The sequence below is a fragment of the Cyprinodon variegatus genome, unplaced genomic scaffold (assembly GCF_000732505.1).
Source record: "Cyprinodon variegatus isolate N-32 unplaced genomic scaffold, C_variegatus-1.0 Scaffold52, whole genome shotgun sequence".
In the NCBI taxonomy this organism is placed as follows: domain Eukaryota; kingdom Metazoa; phylum Chordata; class Actinopteri; order Cyprinodontiformes; family Cyprinodontidae; genus Cyprinodon; species Cyprinodon variegatus.
The window spans coordinates 1,105,010-1,130,013 of NW_015150505.1; the positions used below are offsets into that span (position 1 = coordinate 1,105,010).

Below are 25,004 nucleotides of genomic sequence, written 5' to 3' on the forward strand. Positions count from 1 at the left end.
TACCCTTCCGGATTAAATCCTACATCAAAGAACCAAATATGTCTGATTAGGTAAGAGTCAGACCTGTTTGGTTTGCAAACAGCAACTTCTAGTTTAGTTAGGTCTGGTGTTAAAGGGCTGCCTAGACTGCCGGCTCATTGGGTCACATGATTCATTCTGAGACGGACCCGACTCTCTAAAGTTAAAAATCCAGAGAGCAGCCTGCACTGAGCATTAATACACACAAAGTGTTGCATACTGACCTAACAATGTATTTAATATTTCTCAAATTAAGCTCATATAGAGTTTTTTGCTAAAAGAGGATTGCAAGTAAAAAATAAAAGGCTTTTATCAACAATGATGTGGCTGACTAACTCGAAAAGTAACACACCTATCATACGTTCGGATCTTCATCTGAGTCTCATGTTCTTTTATTCTATTCTAGTAGCCACTGACTGCAGCTCAAACACTATGCAATAAAGCACACATTTAGCCAAAATGCAACTTATAAGCAGGTTTCTGTTTCCATGTTTCCCTTGGAGTCCACAACAGAGCGGCGCTAAAGGTGCATAACTGATGAAACAAGCTCAATCCAATGATGTCAGAATCATTTGCATTGTTTTAAAACAGGAGAGACCCACCTGATTATTGTTATTTTATTAACTTTTCAACTGTTTGTTGCACGGACACCAGGCTGGCTACTGATTTCCTTCTCTGCAGCATGAGTAAGAGGTTATTGATTGTAAACACCTTTTTTAGATATATTTAATTTTTGTGCCATTTAAACTTCATTTCTAAGGTGAATAAATGACTCGTTAATTTTTACATCCAAATCATCCTCCTGGACATTCAGGTTGATACCAATATTACAAGTTTAGGCACAAGTTGAGAAATGCCTTGTAAAGTATGAGCATGCATTTTTTGGTAAATAGACCCAAGAGCTTGATGGTGTACTCACACCTTCCACATTTCACTGGACCAGAGTTTGCAAACCGCCATAATTGTTGATGTATTATTGAAATCACACCTTTTAAGTTATCTGTTGCTTAGCAACAGTGTTAGCCACTGACACTGTCACCCATTTAAAAATTAAAACTCTTAACATCTACTTTAAATTTGCTGCTCTTAACACACTCAATGATTTTGCAGCTGTGGTTGCATTGATATGTAAAACAGGGGCTGCATGTAGGTTCCCCAAGGCAAATTTCCTCCATTTCTAGGAATGATTTCTGTTCTACCAAGGTCAGTTCAGAAGGTCACATGTGGGGCTATGCAGTGAGCTATATCCACTTGCAAAGCACAATTTGAATGCAAACCAGACCTAATAAGAATAAATACATTCTAGTTTTAGCCAGGGCCAAACATGCAAACCAAAGGGTTTTTTGGGTGCATTTTGAAAGAGCTCAGATGATGCACAATGAAGGCACAACCTATAACACGCTGTTTCCTTTCTTGTTTTTCTATCCACAGGAAACAGGCCCTGAATAAACATGAGCTGAAAAGCCACTCAGAGGGGAATAAGCCATCACTGCAAAAGCAACACACAAAACTCAAAAAGCTAAATACATTGTTAAATGTATGTCTTCTGAACTGGTAAAACTATCCCAGAACATTTGGGCTATAATGGCCGTCGTTATATTTCGAGAAACAATGTACAGACTGAAGTAAAGGGGTGGCAGCATCATGGTTTGGGGCTGCTTGTTATATGAAGGGCTGGTGCACATCTGCTCCAATTTGAGGAGAGATAATGTTCTGAAATTTTCAGACATCAGCCAAGAGATTATATTTTGGTCCAAGTCAGCAGTGTGGAGTGGCAATTACTAAACCTGGGTCAGTCCTGTAGAACGTAGGTCTTTAACAGGGGGTCCGCGACCCCTAGGGGGTCCACAAAGGTACTGCATAGGGGTCGCAAAAGTTTTGGTTGATTAGACTTCTTTTTATATACCACCCTGCAATTTTTTTCCACTAACTGAAATGTCTTTGAATCCACATTAACATGAATTCAACACTCTAGTACTGTAGTAAACAGATAAATGGAGGCAGAAGATGTCTTTCAGTCATCAATGCACACATTCAGCGACACACAGGAGCTCTTTCAAGCTGGACACCGTTTCATTCACAACACCTGTCCCATCAACCAGGAATCAGAATCAGAAATACTTTAATAATCCCAGGGAGGAATTACTTTTGTTACATTACTCCATCTGTAATAGAGTGACTATAGGACCAGTTTGATATAACACAATTTCATCAATATATATGAAATTAGGGGGTCCCCGCTCCATTTTCCATCAGTTTTGGGGTCCTTGGCCTGGAAAATATCGAAGACCCCTGCTGTAGAACATTAATTGGCAGAACTTAGATGTGTGTGAACAAAATGGAGCAACATTTCCGACTAAGTTACAGCAAGGTTGTTCGGAGGAATGGGACAAAAATCAAGCAAAGCATTGACAGAAGCTTTTGAAAGGATACCAAGATTTTTCCCCCAAAGTACTGCAGTTTAGGACTACTAAGCATTAGAAAAATTCGGATTTTAGAAGGTAAAAACAACATCAAAAAGAAAGAATTATCATTTGGTAAAAATATAAGGTTACTATTGTAATTCTTAGAAAGGCAGTGATTAATCTGTTGTAATTTCAGGCAAATAAAATAGATGTGCTTTCATATTTCTGTATAGAAACATCAATAATATACAATTCATGTAAATATCTGGTTTCAACTGAACTGTTGGACTCCCAGGTTCAGATAATTACAAAATAAACAATTGTGTTTTTTAAAAAGAAGACAAAGTCAATCACCCTGCTGCAAGGCACCACCGGGGACAAATCTGTAGCTCTTATTGCAATAATATAGTTAAAGGAACACAGTCTCTTTAAAACACCCAGTCAGCTGTATACACTTTCAGTCTTTCACTTTCTTAAATAGCAAAACTACAAAAAAAAACATCAGAAGCAACTTCTGACCGATGAAGTCTCTTTGCAACAAGAGCTCTTTCTGACTGAGGTGGAACATTTGAAAAGGTCAACTGAACACCTCCCTACCACGTTCCTTATCCTACATTCATTGAAAAATAGAATCCAGGAATAGCTTCATACACGATGCATGATGAGGATCATATGGTGTTTTTCTTTTCTTGTTTTCCTCGACATAAGCAGCCCCCTTATGACTTAAATAAAGATAAAGACTTTCACTGAACATTTCTCCACATGACTGTGAGTTTCACAGTCGGGAACGTTTTGCCAGGAGATCTATTGGACATTGCATTGGAGCTTTGTGCACCGACTACGTGTTTGCCAGATAAGCAGCAGCTGGTCTTTGTTATCTCAACAGCGACTGGTGCCTCAGAGATGCAGACTCCCAAAGGCTCCAGTCCTTTGAGTCTCAAATGACTCAGCGTCACAGTTTATCTTGAGCGTTTCCCCAAGCTGTAATAAAATGTCACCAATAAGGCTGATCGGTGCTAACTAATACATGAAGCACTGTGGCTATATATAGGCAAAAGTCTGTATTCTACATGTAAATAACCCTGTACATTGATTTACAAATGGCCTGAGCTAACGTGCTCTACAGATGCATTACCTTTTGGGTCCACCGAAAGGCTTTGTGTCCTCTGGACCAGCCTCAAACACGTGTCACCGGCTTTGGCAGCTTTTGCATGATTTATAACGGCCTGAACAGGAACAGCCCTGTAGTTTTGACCGATGAGTCTTTCAGTCTGAGAGGGAATGACTTCCACCCAGCTCCGTTTCCCACTCCTGACTCGGACGTGATCGTCTGTATGTTGGCAGTGACGCCGCTGTTTCTCCTGGTGGGAAGGCTGATGGGAATGTGGGTTATGTTGTTGGAAAGTGGAGTGAGTGTGTATGTGTGTGTGTGTTTATGAGGAGCTGGTGTATTTCTGACTGGAGCGGGAGCTAGAGCGATCCAGTCCGTTCCCATTGCACGATCGCTTGAGGTGACTCCCGGAGCACCGATCGTCCAGAGGAGATGTTCTGTAGCACCAGCAACATAGGCAAGACTACAACACAAGAAGGTGTACTGTGGATAAGAGTCCAGTGCTTTATAAACGTCTTTACAGCTTTATTACTATTATATTTTGTCTCATTACAACCATAAAACTGCAGTGTAAAATATAAGGATGCAGCTTAGGAGGCTTGGGGATGCTGCAAAGGTAGGAGAATGTTCTCTAGTTGTGGGAAACAGGCAAAATGCTAATGCAATCCTGCAAGATAATCTGCAGAAGGCCTGAAACTGAATCAGAAGTTCACCCTCAGTCTTCATCCATCAGAATGTCTCAGTCTAAATCCAGACCTTAATGCATCAGTACATCTATGGCAATACTTAAATGATGTTCAGAGAGACTCTCCATTCAATCTACCTAAACTTGAAACCCAAGGTATTATCTCTTGGGGGTAAATTCAAATGCTTACTGCACTTTTCAGGATTTCATATGTTAAATATGTGGATGTTCTTGGTTGTAACGTGACAAAATGGGAAAATGTTCAAGCCAAAGCGATCCTTCTTACCTGGAAACAATTTTTAAACTTCTGGCTGACAAAGTAGAGGGCAATTGGGTTAATGCAGGAGTTTAAAGAGGCCATGTTGATGCCGATGTAATCCATCACTAAAAGGAAACTGACAGAGGGGGGAAGGACAGAGTTTACTGTAAAGAGCACAGGAAGCCAGAGAAACCAAGAACAATGGGTTCTCGTCAGAATTGAATGAGCGTTGTGGCGGAAATCTGTGTCCCTACCTGAGCAGCTCACAGCGGTTGGGGTCATTTTCATCATAGACTGTTTTCTTCAGAATACGGCTGAGATGAAGGGGCAGCCAGCAGAATGCAAAGATCAGCACCAGGCAGAAGACCGTCTTCGCCACTTCCCTCCTCTACACCAGAGACACAGAGAAGCTTAAGCACTTTCCTGAAGGAGGAGGTTTGGATGTTTCACAACAGGGTCAGCGGAGAAGTTCAGAATAGTCCATATTTTTAACTCTTTAACAAACCTCTGAATTTGTTAATTTTGCAAACTCACAGAAGTACTTCCCCCAAATTTGAATATGTATGTACATTTATTACATACAAAGCATTTGCTTATATTAGAGATATTCTAACACAAACCAATAAAATAACCTTATGTGATTCATATTAGTGGCGGCCTAGTGGTTAGGGCATTGGGCTTTGAATCCTGAGGTTGTGAGTTCGATCCCCCACTCCCACAGACTGCCACTCTGGGTCCCTGAGCAAGACCCTTAACCCCACACTGCTCCCCGGGCGCCGCACAATGGCAGCCCCAAGGGGATGGGTTAAATGCAGAGAATTCATTTCGTTGCTCTGTACTTGTGACAGTGGAATGACAAAAAGTTGAATTCTAGAATTCTAGATATTAATTTGTATAGTAAAGCCTGTTTATTTCAAATACCTAATAATCAAGGTTACGTATTTAGTATTAATAAGGTATACTTACTCAAAATAAATACTAATGCATAATTTATAAATTATCTTCAATTAATTAAGTTACCAGAGGTGCACTTTTCTGACAAATGAACCTAATTATTCCACCTATAGGGATGTAAAAGAAATGTAAACTAATTTACCAATAAAATTCAACAGTGAACTTTACCACGCTCTTAAAGGAATAGTACACCCAAAACATGATTAGCCTTCATTTTCTACTCACCCCCATGCTGAACAACACTCTGGAGTACTTTTTTGATATCTCAAATGCATCTGGAGATCTGGGAGGCTTCTTGCTGTCTGCTGACATTCAAATAATGGAGGTCTATGGTGCCCGAGACAGAAAGGTCCATAAAAGTCCACAAAAACCAGATGAAAGTGCGCATTCAGCGTCTGCTCTGCCAATAATGCAAGCATAGAAAAAGAAATGTGCTGTTTACCTGTGCAAAGAAAGAAACAACGAAAGAAAAATGTCTGAGGACTTCAGTGTTGAGGAAGAGCATGAGTTCTTTGCCGAGCTGAATGCGCTGGTTTGGTCTGCCGGCTTCCGTAGCGTCGTGAACGCGCATGTGCGCGCTTTCAGGAAATCTTATACACTACTGTTTATGCTCTAAAAACATTCTAAATGACTTCGTTTCGAGTAAATTCTGGATGCTACCCACTCAGGACACTTGGAATACATTGGACGAGCAGTATGGAGGAATATTGACACGTTTTTGTGGACTTTTATGGACCTTTCTGTCTCGGGCACAATAGACCTCCATTATTTGAATGTCAGCAGACAGCAAGAAGCCTCCCAGATCTCCAGATGCATTTGAGATATCAAAAAAGTACTCCAGAGTGTTGTTCAGCATGGGGGTGAGTAGAAAATGAAGGCTAATCATGTTTTGGGTGTACTATTCCTTTAAATTTGAATCGAACCTGGACTCTCAAACATACAAAAAAATTAAATGTTGTTATTATTTCTTAAAAACAGAGAAGCCAACAATGCTGCTGTTTTACTAGAGTTTGAGAGGAAAAGTCTATAAATGAATAAATCATTATTAACAAGAGTCCTGTCCTCAACAAAGGCAGGAGGCATAAAGGTGTCTGGAAACAAAGTAATTAGTATTTAAAGAGGCAGTGACATTTTCTACAGAAATATTTTTCACCAGTTAGGTTTATAGTGGTTACTAGTCCTCTAGAAGTCTCAGAGACTTTACCGCCATGCACAGAGAAGATGCAAAAACCTCAAAAGTTCTACATCAGACTCGACAGGCTGCTGTTATTTTGTAAAATCCCAAATGCAAAGACTTAGGCTGGCAAAACTCGATCTGAATAAACCACAATAACCTCTGGAATAATGCTTTTCTTGATTTTTAAAACCATGTGGAGGCACAAAACCAAGCAACTTTCCTTTATAGATCACAGCTGTGCCACAGAGTTTGCTTCCAAGGCCCCCCTGCCCAATGTTTGCTCCGCTTCACACCCACATTTAAACATAAATGGTCCATGCACACAACAGCATGAATGTCATTGTGTATTTAAATGAGCAAGCTGAGCAATGATTTTCAGTGTTTCCAATGGCAACAACAGCCAAGAGATAGAAAAACCACGCAGTTTAACCAAGGTGTTGGTGTAGGAAGCGGTAATTATACCTTCATAGTCTGATGTAGACTGATCAGATTGACCAATCTGTACCGGCAGCTTTGCGTTTATTGTAGGTTGTAACATCCCAGATTTAGTGATAAATTCACTCAAGTATTTTGTCCCTAAAAGTGGCTTCAGGCATTATTATACACGAAGCAACAGAGTTTCTAACAGCTCTAGTTAATTAAAAAGTCAAAACAAAAAGATAATCTGGCGAAGCAGCCCCACCTTTAATACAGGCAAGAACAGTCCTGTTTAGATTACCTAACCCTAATCTTTGATAAATTTGATAAAGTACTGAATGAATGAATGAATGAATCCTCGTCCATTTATCACCCAAATATTTAGATCTATAGTTTATGGATATGTTTTAACTTCTAAACTTCTGTTTTAACTGATTATTTATTTTTACAGTATTTATATTTCTTCAGTATCCTGCACTTTGGATTAATTCTCCCTGACCTCGTCCTGTTTAACACCTGTAATGAACAGGGATGGCCTGGGTCCAGCTGGTCCGATCAGCTGTTAACCAGTCACCATCCTGGGCCAGGAAACATTGATTATCCCTGAAAATGAGTTTGCTCCCAATTCTCCCATTTTCAAAGTTTCCGGAATAGTTCTATCATCCTTGTGCACCATTATGCATGACGGGTTTAAATGTTTAACCTCTAGAGGTCTAGCTAGAGGTCTGAAATGTTCTGCATTTGTGGTTGACATGATGTAGAACACATATAATACAATAAAACCTGCTTTTTTTCCCTCAAGAATGTTTTTATTACTGCTGTTTAAAAAAGACCTAGCATTTTGAGAATAAAAAAAACAACAACTTTGAGTCATGTTTGAACTGATGCAGGTTGGTCTGTGTTCTACTCACCCAATTTTATTTACATATTCAGAAACTAGAGGGTGTTAGTTTTCAAATAATGTATTGCACGTGTATTTGGGGCTTACAGTTGTTAAGTTATTTGTTTTTTTCATGTGGGTATGCAAAATAGTCGAGGATTACCCAAAATGAGGTGGATGTTAAGAGGTTAAAGCAATTCATGTGGATTTCTCACACTTTAGCCCCATTTACACTACCCTCTGAAAACCAATCCATGCAGAGTTCGGACCGATCATGCTAGCACGGTTCCTCGCCTCCTAGTGACCATTTACGGTATTACTGCTCTCTACTGGAAACAAGCAAATCAACATGGCGGCAACAGTAACATTCAGAAAGTTTGGTAATAATTGTGATATTTTGTTGTTTGCGGAAAGTGGGGCGAAGAAGGCAGCTTTGGGTAAATTTACTTGACAGAGTCGGCTTTTAAGAAGTGGATTCGACAAATGATGGTCTAATCAGGGCTTACAGACGAAGGAAACAACGACAGACGTTGAGGTTCATCACACTGCAAAGCAGAATCATCACTGGAAATCATGTGGCAATCGTGTGGTAGGGAAGCTAATAATTTTATTAATGTCTGATTGCATGATTACGGGGTTACCGTGCCGAGTCCTACAGGTGAACTAGTACTAGTTAATCGCGGTGCGATTGTGTCTGGCACGGTCCGGTTCAGTTGTGCGTTCCATTTACACTCAACAGTTATCTCTTTTACCATGCTCAGACAGATCTTGGCACGTTTTCAAAAGGGTAGTATAAATGGGGCTTATGTTGCATTTATTTATTGATATGTGGTACAATTTATGTAAATATTTTCAATTTTGAATTTCAGCTGTGTTTTTTATTCTCAGTGTCAGGACCAAAATAAATTACAATATTTTTGGATCTGATAAAGTCAATCTATGATTTCAGTTTCATAAAAAGTGAAATTAAATAACAGAGAGAAATAGTGAGTTAATCTGGGTTCAGTTCCCCTCAATCACCATCTGTGTTGCCTTTCTCCAAAATATGGGACCTGTGCTGATGGCTCAGAGTTTGCTGTTTCAATTCACTGCAATTTTTATTTTATTTTTTTAATCACAACTTTGAGCCAAAGTTGGTGTACCCAATTTTCAGGCCCTGTATTGTGTGAACTCAAGCTTTATAAATGAGACCCCGGGTAACTCTATTTAAAGACCAATAAATGCTGTCTTATATTTTGGCCATAACCATCAACTGAAGGTAGGATATTGACTGCTCCTAACTTTTAACCACGACCCAACATAAAAGCACCTGTTTCCTACCTGTTTCATGTGGTCGTTCAGTGCGATCCGCATGCCTTTCTTGCGACTGAGCATCTCGCAGGACATGAGGGTGTAGAAGATCCCTGTGCAGGCCAGAGGAAGGCAGAAATAGAAGCCGAACAGCCACCAATCTTTAACTTCCTGGTAGAACTGAAAAAGAAAATCCACACACAACCAGTTGCAGTTTAATCTACAGAGCAGAAAATCATTTATTCTGGCTAAACATGCTTTGACTGAACACTGAAATGCCCACATAAAAATACATTTAGCTTAGAAAATTATAAAGTTATTCATCTTTGTCTTCCTCTTTGCTCTGATTATAGTTTAATAAGAGAATTTAAAGTGTATACCTCACTCAAATAACTAATGGTAATGGACTTAGTTTTATAAGATTCTCCTTAGATCCACTTTAGTGATCCCTGCTCAGTAAATTACAAAAGAAAAACTTTTCTATTTACTGTAAACTTTTGACTCTGGGTCTTTCCCTCTGACATAAAGAGGTCACATGTTTGACATTTCGTTGCAATTACCGTCTTCCTGTGCGGCGTTAGAAATGCACCGTGAAGATCACGAGAAGCAGTCACATTAGGATGATTTACGTGCGCTGTGCTGCGTTGTGTTGTAGGATTTTGTGATTGCTTTCTGGCAGAGACAAAGGGAGGCCCTGATTAAACGAACCGAATGTCCGGGCTTTGTGCTTTGAAGTGAACCATTCTGTTAACATTTGAACTCAAAGTAGCACCAGGTGCAGGCCGAAAACAATCCAAAGGTTTCCCTCCTTACCTCTACCCCGCAGAGGTGGAAGAGTGGGAACATATCAGGAACAAGGATGCATGAGAACACAGGTCTGCTGCTGGGTTCTTATTTCTCAGAAAAAGAGGAGGGAGCAGCTCCAATAAATATCAAAGTGTTTTTAGAGGTTTTCTGCCTTCTTATCTCAAATGATAGATAAACCCTTTCTTCCAGCGCCTGGTATTGTCGGCGTACAAAGTAATTTGTCTTCATGTTTAATCTCTGTATTACCAATGAATACCAGAGTCAGTCTTCTTCTCATGTTGTTCCTGGACTGAAATATTCAATTATCTACAATTCAGATTGTTTAGAGACTGTGCAAGCATGCGTGACGCCAATGAAGTGACGGACCAGGCTGTGATGATAACCTTTTATCACATTCCCAAGTCTTTGCAAAGTTTTTGCTCTATTTATCAAAAGCATTGTTGTCAAAGGCCGCAGGTTGACCTGTTCATATGCTAAACTGAGACGATAAACATGACAAATTTGATGTGAAGGGGAGGGGGTTGCTTCAACAGATGGGTCACAAGGTCGGCCAGTCCTCCTCTTTATTTTGTACAGAAAGAATATGTTGAAGAAACTGGTTGGCTCAAAGATCGACTCTTTGTTTGGTTGGGCCTCACTTAATGAAAACACCTCGGTAAAAACTAGCATTGACTTTATTTTACACTTCTGTGGATAAACTCAGGCCCAATCTCTTTTGCAGAATTTTATATCTTAACCATAACGACCTCACTCAACCATACAGGACACACTAACCAGAATGGGCTTTGAGGAACAAGCCTTAAAGGAGCAAGAATGGAAAATTTCAAGCAAAATCTGCAGTTAAGCCCAGAAATTGGCAGATTTGGGTAAATGGTGGTGTTTTAATTATACCAACATGTTTCTTCTGGAAGTAGCAGTGGAGTGGTAAAACCAATAAATGATCTCTGGACTGAGCAAAAGAATCACTTCAAGCTCATTATTGAGCTTGCCATAAAAAAATCTCTGCAGCAATAAATTGAAATCTTTATTTCTGGAGCTAATGCAAATAAATACTTTTAATGCTGTTTATTGAAAATAATACAAATCATTTAAAAAATAATAAATTTTTGAATAAAATCTAAATTGATACTTCTTTTGCATTGCTCCTTCCCTCTGTCAGTCAAAAAGTTCTGTGCTGAGTGAAAATCATTTTTACTCTAGATCTTCCAGGGGTATGCATAACTTTGGGAAGTTGCTGCAAACATGCAAAGCATGAAGAAAGGATCTGAAACATTTAGGAAGCTAAAGAGTACAAAACCTTTAAGCCTAGTACAGCCTTTTTAACAATATGTGATTACAGATGTCCCATATTGATATTGGTCCAATATCAACCAAAAAAATTAATATAGAAATATATCTAGCCTAAAATATCTTGGAAAGGGAAACTTTGTATCGATACACCCCTAAATATAATATTTTATTTACTAGAAAAACCCTAGAACAGCTCAGGCCTCTGCCAAGCAGCAAATTTTGCCCCAAATTGTGACTTTCACCTGTAGCTAAAGCTCACAAATGATCAGGATCATTACCAGATTTGAATGAATTGTTCCTGGCACGAGGCCCACCTCTGGTAAAAAAGATTTCCATCAAATCGGTCATGAGTTTTTAATTGATCCTGCTAACAAACCAACACCGTTCCCTTTTCTTGTGTTGTTCTCTTCAGTAAAATACCTCAGGACTTTTCTGATGCTGAGGCTGTCAATACTTACTGCTGCCCCCCTCTGGTTTTGGGGGGAACTGCTTGTTCCGCCAAATATCTCGCAATGTTGGAGAACCTTTTAAAAACATTCCTGTATCCAGATTATGATCTGAATCATAGCCAAAAGGTTATGGATTGGTCTTTGGCATGAGGGAAACCCCTGGTAAAATGTAATTAAAATCCATCCCTAACTTTACACATTATCCTGTGAATACACAGACAAACTCTCCTATTTAATAACATCCTTGGAAACTAGTTTTTAATGTATTTTAGCAGTGGCCATGCATCAATTTGCAGCTAGTATTGCATTAACTTTCAAAACTGATAGATAAAAACTAACACAGACTTATGGACTTGTAGAAAATATAATATTTGTACTGTAAAGTCTTCAAGAAGTAATACACAATTTCATTAATTCAATAGAAGCATTTTATTGATTATTTTTCTCCATAATGCAGGAAAATATAAGGAAAATGAACAGATTCCCATTAAGAGAAAAAAGATGAACTGACTCCATAAAAACACTGTTGGTTATTTACTTACTAAATGTGTTTTTTATTAACTTGGAAAGCTAAAATAAATTAAATGTGATGATGCTCCTTTTGCTCCAACCTGTTTAAATGTGGAAATGAACCAATTATCACCAGCCTTTTAGTTTGTGCACAAAAGCTGGACAATCCCAAATCACATTGGATATGAAAAAAAAAGATCTTCTAGATGCCACTGGTTGGGCTTAAACTATAGCATGCATATGAAGTTGTTGTTCCTGGTGTTGACAGTATGTGTTACATCAATAGGATACAGTATGTTGATGCTTCAGGTCTTTAAACCATTTGGCCCATTGTGCCTAAAAAGATTTCCACCTGTGCCAAATTCTGTAAAATGCACTTTACCATTAATTGGACCATAATACTTTTTGTTAGTTTACAATTTTTGATTCTAAAATGACCTTTTAAAGAAGAGAAAAAGTCAGTAATGTCCCACAGTGTGAGGTGATGTCTCACAATCAAGGCGATAATCTCTTAAATTATGCATGACGGCATAGGCCAAGGATATATGCTGGCAATAAGTCCCGCCCACTGTTTGAAAGCTCTTCTCATTGGATGCAACCTCATGTCGCTCCTTTTCTGAACAATCACTGTATCTAACTGATGCAGAAATGTTTTCCTTTAATAAAAAAAAAAAGCTTATGGCTAGAGATGTCCAGGTTATCCAGAGGTATATCTATGACTGTGTTGCTTTCATTATAGATGGTAATGTTGTGCCTGTTTTTCAGTGCTTAGACCTGTTTCTCTCCCAGACATATCGTTGGGCTCAGCTTTTACTGTAACTAAAAGTATGAGTTCTCTTTTATCCCTTTTAATATGAAATTCAAAGTATTCAACGTATTTATGGATCAGTGATTCTATGTTTCTGAAGTTTGTCTGCTTCTATCTCCTCTAAGCCCAGTCCACCTCATCTACTAACACTAAGCCTGGTTTTGATGAAAATGTATTTATGTTATAATGGAGTTTTTCCTCTCCACTGTAGCTGCATGTAAGCTTGGCATGAGAGAATGCTGAAGTTTTAACGACAAAATGCAAATCTCTACTGTCAGCACATGTTCATCCAGGACGAGAGGATCCTGTAAAGTCAAAGACTGGATGCAATCAGCTGGTTTTCCTTAGAAAGAAAACTTTGATCCAATCTGAGTGGAACATCTGATTAAATTGTCTCTTTAAAAAGCCGGTAAATGACGTGTGTTAAACTGAACTGAATTGAACTGTCAGAACCTATGGCCAGGGAGAAGAGAAATTGGGATACACTGTTTGTTTAACTCAACGGGACCTACAGTACAGGGCGACCCATTTGACTGGGAAACTCAGTTTCTCGTGATAGCAAGCAAACCAAGAGCCTAAAACGAGCACATCAAACAAAGCAACCAGGAACCACAGTAAGGATTTATTTTTCCTTCAGGAAAAGCTTTGAAATTTTAATTTTGACCCAGGAAAAAAGAATATCTCACACAGAGATATTCTTTGTCTGTGCATTATTGTGAACAAAAGGAGAAAATCCATGCATGGAACTGACATCCATGGGACATTTGTGAAGCAATCTTCAGCAAGAAAGGCAAATATGGTTGTCATCACAAAAACATAATTATTGTATTTTTATGATAGTAGGTGGCAGAATTTGACTGGTTTGATCATTTCTTGAGTTTAAACTGAAAAAAAATCCATATCCATAAAGCTGGCAGTGGCTGAAAATAATAGCCAGCCCCACAACAGCAAAGAAAAACATCCATATTAACAGCCTCCTACCTTCATAAAGCTAGTGGCCTGCTCTGGGTGCAGTAGGCAGATGCGCAACTTGTTCCCCCTGTATGACATCTCCATCATGTCAAACGCCAGCGCCTCTGGGACGGCCAGAACCACGGCAACCATCCATATCAGGGTCACCTCCACCGCCTTCCACAGTGGGATCCCCATCCCCTTCACTCTGCTCCATGAAGTCACAGCATGGTAGCTATAAAGGAATGTAAAGACAGACACTCAAGCTCAAATATGTCCATATTTTTAGTTAACAGGAAGTGTGTGTGTATCCGCTCACCGGTCAATGCTGAGGGCACACAGGCTGAGGACGGTGATTCCCACTGAGGCTTTCTGGATGAATGGCATCAGCTTACAGACATACACACCAAACGGCCAATCCTCAGCTATTAGCTGTGTTAAAAAAAATAATAAAACAATAGATGGAAGAGAGAAAAAATGTAAAAGGAGAGATGTGAGTACCACCTGTGCAAACAGGCAGAGACAGAGAGAGAGATCACTCAAAGGTTCATTGATGGATCCTATTGTCTTTAATTCTTCCAAAGCTAATTTAGTCAACGCCAAAAGCTGGAGCAGATGGCGGCTCCTCGCTGCGATTTGGGGGGAAATAAGGCCAGTTCAGGTCTGGACTGAGAAAGTAATAACAAACACACCAGTACATATAATTATTCTTGCGGCTCTAAAGGGAAATAAATTAACCATCATCTCAAAATAAATCCACATATTTCCTCTTTTTTTGTAACGTTACATATTAGGTTGCAACATTGGAAAATTAAACTAAATTAACCATCTTTTTTTATGTTTTTCTGGAAAAAGAAAACCCATCTGAAGTGCCCCAGCATATCGTCGTGACAACCTGAAGGGGTATTTACAGACCTAAGTTGAGCTAAGTGGAAATCTTAGGACTGGACCTTTGCTATGTTAATTTATACAAAGTTTTCCTTTTAGCTCTGAACTTTATGTTCAGAGTTTCTGCACAGGTGGAAGAATTTCTAAGCTTTAGCATCATTGAAGAGTTTTCTATGTTGACTTCATTGCATTTTGTTCCTTCTGATGAAGGAACGCATGAAAAAGGAACAATGTGGTCAGTGTATGTTCTCATTCCTTTAACAATATCTTTGTTCTGTACATTCTATCATTCAGGTTTGTTTAGGATAGATTAGTAGACTCTCTAACTTAGCTCCTTCTTCCATGCAAACCTCTTTACTTTTATATGTATTTTTTAATTTTTAAAACTTTTTTGTCATAAAAAAATGGGGCAAACGGAAAAAAAAAACAAGAAATAAAAGAGGCAGAGATCAATAATACCCTATGGACCAGGGTACACCATCTCAGCATTTTTCGACCATATTTTCTAGAATTTGTCCAGAAAGACTTTACTGTTAAATGAGTCTTTCTCTCATGTAGATTTCTTGAATAACGTTGAAAAACTCTTCCTTGGTTGGAGGATCCAATTTTAGCCACTTCCTGATAATGAATTTCTCCTTCACCACTAAAAGTATCCTGAGCAAATGCTTTTCTGCTTTTCTCCAGTTTGTTTGATCAATATTCTGTAGGCAAATACCATCACAATAAGCAAGGAGTTATACACCAAAATGCATTATAGATAAGCTAGTTGTCACCACTAAGGCGGGTAAACAGGTAAATACTAGAAAATATGGAAATGGTTAGCTCCTTTAGTGCCACAGTCCCCAACATGAGTCTCCGTTGCTTTGATGTCTTTTTAAATGGCTGTAATAAATGTTCTGACCACATCTCTCCAACAAAATTCAAGTAAAGGAATTTGACATACAGTATAGCTTCCCAACTTCCATTTGAGATCAAGATTTTTCCCATCTTCTATTGTATGTTTTTTTGGCATGTTTACCTCGAATAGAATTATATAATACATGTATATAACTTTATTGAAATAGTGTCCAACCTGCAGATATCTATAGAAATTGTCCTAACTTAATCCACATTTATCTCACAGTAGTTAAAAACTCATAAATGTCACCATGTGGATAAAAGAGTAGTTTGAAGTCAGTCCGGCCTGTAATTTCTTATCCAGGTTAGTTGTTTTAAACTCTGAATTATATGCTCACCACCTTATTGAAACCAATGTTCAACCCTTTATTTTATTCACCGTGTGTCAGGATAAGGCGGTTATATTACGGAGTTAGATTTGGGCCAAAAGTTTTGTAAAAAAAAAAAACAACAAAAAATGTAACCTGAAAAATTAAAGTTTGTTTAAAAGAAAAAAACGAATCCAAAACAATTATGTTGAACCCAACTCAACGAATTAAATTGTTTTGCAACTGAAGACTCAAAAAAAAAAAAAAAAAACAATAAAAAAAATTCTGAAACAGGAAAAAAAAACATTTTGCAACTAAAACAGTCAGAAGCTACTTTTCAGATGATTTTTTTTCCGGCTTCAAACCTATAGTTCTGTTTTGGCGTGGAGGGCGGGGCTTCAAATCGCGGAGGTGTGAAATGGAGACTCAACTCAGCAGCTGAACAACATATTCCCAGCTTTTGCATTCAGGGAATCTGGAAACTGGATTTATCTGTAATACATTACCAATATTCTGGATGTATGCGACTGATGTTGACATATAACATGAGTCATCAATAAAAGCGTGAATACACAATGAAAACTTTATGGCCCAAAATTATCTCCATACTGTGTAGAAATTATTTTCTTCCTGTTGCTTTGTGATTATTCCTCACCTAAAATACCAACAGAGTACTTGGAGCCAAATATTGTGACTTATCCAATGTGAAAGATTTAAGAAAGAATGACTGTTTGCAGATTTAAACCCAAGTTATGAGAAATAAACTTATTAATGAAAAACTTAATAAGAATGGTCTGATGACTGGATGAATCAAAAGGAAACATCTAACATTAAAGTGATTGGATTAAATCACATTAAACTGGAACCAGAGTCAAGCTTGTATAATAAATATAAACAGTTAGAATAAGAAGGCCTGAATTCTTAATTATTTTTGACTGACCTGTCCAAAATATAAATCTAATTAGCGTAAATGAAATAAACTGGAATCTTTAATGTAATATGATTGATTCTGAGGAAGGCTTTTCTTTCCTGGCTTCAGTTCTGAAAGATGTCACACAAAACAGAAGGAGACCGAAGTCAAACACACAGTTAGGAAAATCAGATTACCTTATACACATTGATGGGGATGGCAATGATTATATAAAGCAGGTCTCCCAGGGCCAGGCTGCCAATCAGAACATTGGGCCCGTTCCTCATGCACTTGTTCCTGTATATGATCCTGAGCAGCGTGGAGTTGCCAATGATCCCCACCACAAAGATCAGGCAGGAAATGATGGTGTTCACATACTTGAAGGCATGTTTGATCTCTGTTTGCTTCAAACACATGGGGGGGAAAGGGCTCCGTGGGCGGCCCGGCTGAGGGGGTGGAAGCTGGACAGACACGTTGCCCTTGGAGGTCTCTAAGGGGTCGGGGACGCTCTGGGAATCACGGACCAACCTGGAGGCTCCGGCTTCCGCCGCCATCAGGAGACACAACAGCACAACGCCTCTCATTTTCACAAACCCTCCGGCTGTTACAATAATTCTGGGGTACACCAGGTGTTGCACGGGATCTGTCCAAACCCGTGTGTCCTGCAGGAGAAACACATCAAGCATTGTGTTTAACGAATGCAGAAACATTGTTACAGACTTTCAGAATAAAAGCATATTTCTATAAACAGGTTCATTCCTGTTTTTAGAATTTTTTTTTTTATATATAAAAGTTATAGCAATTTCAAAAGAATACAGAACAAATTCTATACCTGCAACCTTGGGATTGGAGACAAATTTATCATCTTTTAACTCATGAAAACAACTTTTAAAAACATTTTTTTAGTTGGAGTTGAGCAAAGCTTTAAGAAAGAAAAACACTCTATTATTTATTTCCCTCACTTTGAGTAAAAGCCCTAAATAATAATTTGCCTTCACCATGCAGCCCAACTTTATTCTTAATAATAAGACTTAGATATTGTATTTAGTTGTATTGAACATTTGGTTTGTCTATTTCTACCTTCACTTCCATAATCCCTTTTAATCAAAAATTCGTTTTTTTTCTGGTTGTGTCCAAATGTCCGCCCTATAGAGAATTTATAGGAGTATTCCATTTTATATGTGTTTGAATATCTAGTAGATGAAAAAAGTGGACTCATATTGAAATTTCACACATTGTACCTTGAGAAGTAGTGCACATCAATGGTCACTAGACGAGCAAAGATATATTGGAAAGCATCATGTGATTTGATTTTGGGGTTAGAGAAAACAAAGATGGTGCAGGCACCGTGCTGGGAGCCAGAGTCATGTGACCAAAAGGGAGTGAAAAGTAGTGGCCATGTGTCCCAATGCTCATTTAAATTAGTGCAATGTAAAGTCCACTATATAGTCCCAACTCTATGTAGTGATTGAGGGGTTAGGGGTTAGGGCGGACGTTCAGACATGCATTTTGTGTCAGACATCCAGGTCTGCAGGCACAGAGTAATCAAACAAAGATTAACGGATTGACATTTCATACCATTTAAAATTTTGTTTTTTCACCACTTTTTGAGCTGAAGCACTGAAAGATTAATAAGCTTGGCTGGTGTCACAACTACTGCATTTACCATCTCAAAGGTAGCTGTTGCAGTTAGCTCAAGCCAATCAGGACACTTGTACAGATGATAATTAGACTCTGTTAATGAGAAGTGTATCACGATAAGATATTAATATCAAATATCAATCTGACATTAACACAAAACATTAATACAGGTTGCTGGTAGAAGTTCTCTGCTTCTGTTTAAAGTTTCTATAAACAATTGGTTTTCTGTTTTAGTAATATTACTTCGCCAAGCCCTTTTCAACATAATACTTTCCAAAAAAATAATAACAGCATTTATGATTTGTGCTAATATTGTATCAGATCAATATTTTATAGGTAAATTCTTAAAGCGGAACTATCGATATAGTATCAGAAAAAAAAAATCGTATCTGGACAACCCTAGATAATGATATCTTCCAAGATCATGTAAACTTATGTAAAGTCCTCTGCTGCAGCAGCAGTACTTCTAAACTGTGTTATAAAAAAAAAAAGGAATAAATTTAATTATTTAAAAAGTACAATATGTAAATAATTGTTTTAAAAATATTGATGTATCCAAAATAAATATTTACTTCTGGTTAAGATGCCAACATCAACAGAAACATTTTCTGGTCCAATTGGAATAGTTGCCAGATCCTGGTAGATCGAGATGCAAAAAGAGGGTCAACATCATCCGACTTTTGACTGTTGGTGCCGACTTAAGGGGCACCCTTTGAGTGAGTAGCGACCTCGTGGTTAGGGCATAGAGCTTTGAATCCAGAGGTTCTGAGTTTGAGCCCTTCTCCCACAGACTGCCACTCCGAGTCCCTGAGGAAAGACCCTTAAACCCACTCTGCTCCCTGGGCGCCGCACCATGGCAGCCCACTGCTCCCCAAGGCGATGGGTTAAATGCAGAGAGTTTATTTCATTGTTCTGTAGTTGTGACGGTGTAATGACAATAAAAAAGCTGAAAAAAAAGGCTGGAAACATAGGGGCTCAGAAGGTTGCTGCTTTCATTTTAGTCAGATAGATATAGAGATAGATATACTAACCATTGGTCAGCATTATATTTGGGGGACCTGGCAACTGACTGGCAAACAGTAGTTGCATCCCAGAACAGTATGGAACGAGAGAAAAATTCATTTTCAAGGCAAATTAAATCAGTTTCAAACAATAAATCCAGTTAAGTGAAGGTTATTTTTAAACTAATACATTTAAAAAATAACGTAGGGACCCTTGGCTAGTCCCTACAATTCCTTTTTAAATATCAATCTTTGTACTAAAATAATCTCTCTGTCATGATTTGTGGACATTAAGATCTAAAAAGAAGCATCATCTCTGGTCAGACCCTGTAAATCAGTGAAGGGGTGGAGTCAGAGTAGAAAAATATGCAAGGTGGGGTCACTCCAGTGGCTGGAAGTTGGAGGGGATTTTGCTGGCAGTTGGAGGGAAGTGAGCTGCCATTCAGCTGGCGTTTGACTGGGAGGGGCCATTTTGAATGGTTGCCACTATATTCAAAATTATTCAGGTCAATTCCAATTCAGTGTCTGGCGGAGCAACTTTTTGTTTACATATGGACCTTAACCACCGAGGTGGAAGGAAAAAATAAACTTTTGTCTTACAAATAAAGACAAGTTCAGCTAGTTTTCAAGGTAAGAGTTCTGCACTTTCAGGGGTCGTCAGAGTAAACGAGAGCTGGTTCATGATTTTATTTGGCTCCAGAGAACAATGTTAATTTATGTTGAGTCCCTTTTCAGTAGTTCTGGAGTCTCCTGAAAATGTCCAGAAGGCTTGGACTAAGTTATGTTAAAAGGTTAGGCAAGTCATCCACCACCTAAATGTCTTCTGTAATAACATTTTATGATAAATTTAAAAGCAAAAGGTCAATCTTGAAGAGTTAATGCATGTAAAGTACCAGCAGACATGTGAGATATTTTACGATTTTTAAAAAGCATTCACTGCATGTCTGCTCCTGGTTCAAGCCGCCATTTAAACCAGACCCTAGTCTTTAAAAGCTGTTCTCAGTCAAAGTCATAGATCAGAATGCCTCTGCTCATGTCTCTTAAAGAGTTGCTGAGTTCAGATCTTGACCCCTCTCAGTGCAAATAAACAACCACAGCATTTGAATTATTTTTTCAACTACAGCAGGAAAACAACCATTTTTTTTTTAACTATAAAAGCCAGGTTTTACAAAACATATTAAAGCTTCATTTCCAGGTTAAAAAGCGTGCTATAGCCATTTCTATATCAAACATGCAATAGTCTTGATATATTAACAGTGATCTGAATTTATCTGTTGCTTTAGGCTCAGAAACCAGTTCCCTGGTAGGAGCAGGAGGGTTATCGTAGCTCAACAACAACATAGAAATAAACTCAGATGTCGCTTACAGGGATTCTTGAAGACTTTCAGTTGGAGAAGATTTACAGGAAACAGAAATAAAATAATTTGATCCCAATTTAGACTTCTACAGCCTCCCTATGCAAACACTGTAACGCGTGGAATGAGCGATGCGTCTGTTTTAAATATTAAAGCCAAGAACTAGCATTCTGCTGGAAATAAATCAAAATCTGATATAGTCTGCTTTGAGTAATTATTTTCCAGGAAAACCTAATTATCCAAGACTTTTGCCACAATAATGTACCTGACACATTTCTGATCGTATTATGCAAACTGTGTGTGCTCAGATTGGCAGGTATGGGAAAATTACAGTAGCATAGGTTTTGGTAAAAAGATATGAACATTTACAAAACAAAGTGTGAGGTACCACAGGTCAAGTTATTTTTAACACATTTAACTTTGATTTCCTTAAAATTAGCGACTAATGATGGGGGAATCTTTCAGCTAGCTGAAGAGCAGTGCACAGCAACAGGTTGTTTTTTCCTCCTTACATAATACTAATACACATTGTGGATTAACCGATCTATCTTCAAGCATCACATGACAACCATCACCAAGACTTCTATAATGTGGTTTTACTGGCTTTTGGTTATTAACACGCGACAGTGACTGCTGCATAATGTTCACACTCACCACATCAGCAGGGCTGCCAGATGTCACTGACTCATGTTTTCCAGCCCAAAAAAATTTCATAAACCGCCTGGTTATACGAAATCTCGCCCAATTTGAACCAAAGTCTATTGATCTCTTAGGCCATAAATCTAAAGGAAAAATTTTTCACCCATATATGGCCATCCTAACCTGCCAGATTGGGAAACATGCCAACCTGGCAACAATGCACGTAGGACGGGAAATGTTAGCCTTTAGATGCAAAATCCCATCATGCACCGCAACATATTTTTGCAAAATATTCAAATGTAAATTCACCAAATATAAGAGGAACATCTTAGTTTGGATTAAAGAAAGCATTTTAGTTTTATTATAATTTAGTTGTTGCAAGGATTTTACAGTTTGAAGAAATAGAAAATGACACCATATTCCAACCGTCACTAGGATGTGCATGACAAGGAAGGGCTATATATACTGCATGCATCATTTAGGTAGCTACCATTTCATTACTTCTTCAGCTCCTTTGATTATTTACAGTCACAGGTAGATGCGTTGGCTGGAGAGTAAGTGTTGGGGCCGCTATGGTTTAAGGAGGGCCGGCCCTCGCACGCTAAAATTCGGACCGGCAAATGCCCGGTATCACAGATTACCAGTCTGAGCCCGCTCTCATTTATGTTCACATTTAAAAGTTGGCAGTAACAATTTAAAGTATCCTTGAAGAACTAATTTATTTTATTGTTGTTTTTTTTCAAATAGAGAAACTGTTATATATTTCAAGCAATTATTCTCTGAATTTTGATGATAGATTAATGATAGATTAGCATTAGGAAAATGTTACATAGCACCCTTAAAACACTTGTTTTACACAGGAGTGTGATAACTTGAGCAAACAGGGGGATAACACAGATTGATAAACTGTATTGACCTTTTCCACAAAGAGCGAAGCCACAAAAGGTACTTCCTAAGGAAGCTGGCTATTCAAACATTGCTGTATCCTTAAATATCAAAGGAAGTCCAGTAGAAGGAAAATGTTTGGTAAAAAAGCAAAAGGACTAACTGAGACTCGGCAGAAACATGATCCAAAGCCAACTTGCGACTTTTGGGGATATTTAAAAGCGCTGCTATATGCTTGAATGTTAATGGAAAGTTGAGTGGAAGGAAAAAACGTGAAGCTGCCTCAATGACAATGATATCACCTAACCTTATATAAAATCCATGCATTGTTAAAAGGGAAAATGAGAAACAGGCAGATGAGGGTTTCTAATAAACCAAGCTTAAAGTAAGATTATACTTCTACCCACTCCTTTGAACATTTAAAATATTCCTTTACTGTATTACTGCTCTTCTTCTGATTTCTTTTTTGTCTAAATATGTAAAGTTTTCTTGATCTCCTCCATTTAACACCACAGTTATTTATTCAAACTGAGCTCTGAGCAAATATTCAGCATATGCTGCAAATGGACATGCTTCACAGCAGACTGGCTTCTCTGCATTACAGATAAAACATTTCTATTGGCCTGAAAACAGAATTTGGGCTTTTTGTTAGCTGTAAGCCAAATTCATCAAATTTAACAAAAGTTAACAATTTAATAATTTAGTAATTATTCATAAATAGCGTATAAAATAGCATATATGAGATAAATGAACTTATTATTAAAACTCCAGCTCAGACTGTTTATTCAAAATTTGCCCTCTTAAAGGCAGAGACTTTATATGTTTCAAGTTTATTTTTAAAAAACAAACGCGCCCACACTTTATTAATATTAAAATCACAAGCATGAGGACATAAAGGATGTTCTTTTCATTCTGCAAAATAAAGAAGGTGGGGGTTGGTGAAAGAAAACTCAGGAAAAACAAATGGTTCAGTGATAACTGAAGTTCAGCGATGAACAGGGTTCCTGTGTGTCCAGAGATTCTTTAGTTGGACAGATTTTGGCTCTGAGCCTCTAAAGAATCATGCGTATCCCTAAAAAATGCCCCCGAGGCATCTTAGGATAAATGAGCCGTCTGATTGAGAAGGGCACATATCTAGAGAGCAGGAACACACCATCAGAGGGCATGTTCACACAATGAGAGCCTCTCAGACTGGGAGATCTCTTAATATGATGGCTGAGTTTTGTACAGAAATGCATGCAACTCTATGTTTTAATAATAATTAACAAGGGCAATTTTTTTAAATGATACAGATGCAGTTAACAAACCAAACGACAAATATAAGAGCGTGCAAAACCTGAAAAGGTTTTGATGCTGGAAACGATGATGCCCAAATCACAAGAAACCAGTTTTCTTTCTCTTTTTTTCGGCCTACGTTTGTATAAACATTCAACCCTGTGAATGATGCCTTTGTGTTGGATAACATGGCAGCTTATTAGGATATTAGAGCAAGATTTTCTGATTTAATTAGGAAGCTGATCCTTTTATTCCATTAGAATTGGCTTTACAAACCATCTCTGACCTTCAGCTCTTATGGCTCCATTTTCTAGAAAATAGGGAGGGGAAAAATTTGGCAGGCTGCTGCCTAAAGGGGTGGAAGAGCTTTCTGCTGGTGGTCAGAACATGCAAAGCAAGAGGAAGAAGTGAGTGTTGACAGTGTTTAAACACACATCCAAAAAAAAAAAAAAAAAAAAAACTCCTGCTGCAAAGTTTATCAAAACAATAAAAGGAGAAGGCATCCACTTAAAATGCAAAGTGAAAGAAAAGGTTTCACAGCTGAGGTGCAATGATAGGGAAGCAGCAAAGAGGGTTTCCTGAATGCCTATAGTTTGAGTCAAATTTACACAAATTATTCAACTGAATCAGAGCAAAACGATCAGAATTTGGTTTCCAAAAGTATTGAGTCCTTATTGTCTGAGCTGCATTTGGAAATTGAAAGATAACCTTGGAAACAAAACTAATTATCTAAATAATTGACACCATTATAAAACAGAGCAAACTAAACCGAAATAAACCAACTAGAGAGGAATAACCGTAATGCATATTATAAAGTGAAACGAAATTTCTTTAAAGTAGATTTTTGTTGTCCCTGTGCAATCATGATCGATTGATTACTAAAAGAAAAAAAGCAAAGTAAAGCAAAAAAAAAAAAAAAAAAGTTAATTAAAGTTAGTTTATCTGATGTTGGGTAGAAAAAAAGTGGAATCAAGTGTCTGTGGAGATTTCCAGCAGATAATCAGACAGCTTGACTTACTGATTCCCGGATCTCCTGCGGGTTTTGCGTCTCTAATCTTTCGGATCAATATTCCCACAGACTCGATCCGATCCCAGCAGTAATTCAGGATTTATTGCCGAGGTTTCAGTCGTATCTCCCCGGTGTTAAATATCCCAGTTCCTCCTCCTGCAGCAGAGGGTCCTCCTCTCTCTGCT

At 38.2% G+C, this 25,004-nt stretch overlaps 1 protein-coding gene across 1 annotated transcript; it reads right to left on the reverse strand.

Moving 5' to 3' along the window:
• Positions 1–2,158: 2,158 nt before the first annotated feature.
• On the reverse strand, positions 2,159–25,004 carry LOC107082400 (endothelin B receptor-like). Its single transcript, XM_015371071.1, has 8 exons — positions 24,829–25,004; positions 17,212–17,676; positions 14,331–14,443; positions 14,042–14,246; positions 9,227–9,376; positions 4,733–4,866; positions 4,506–4,614; positions 2,159–3,997 (listed from the first exon to the last, which is right to left on the reverse strand). Exons 2-8 carry the CDS (start codon positions 17,596–17,598, stop codon positions 3,857–3,859), a joined length of 1,239 nt encoding a protein of 412 aa, XP_015226557.1. The 5' UTR covers positions 17,599–17,676; positions 24,829–25,004; the 3' UTR covers positions 2,159–3,856.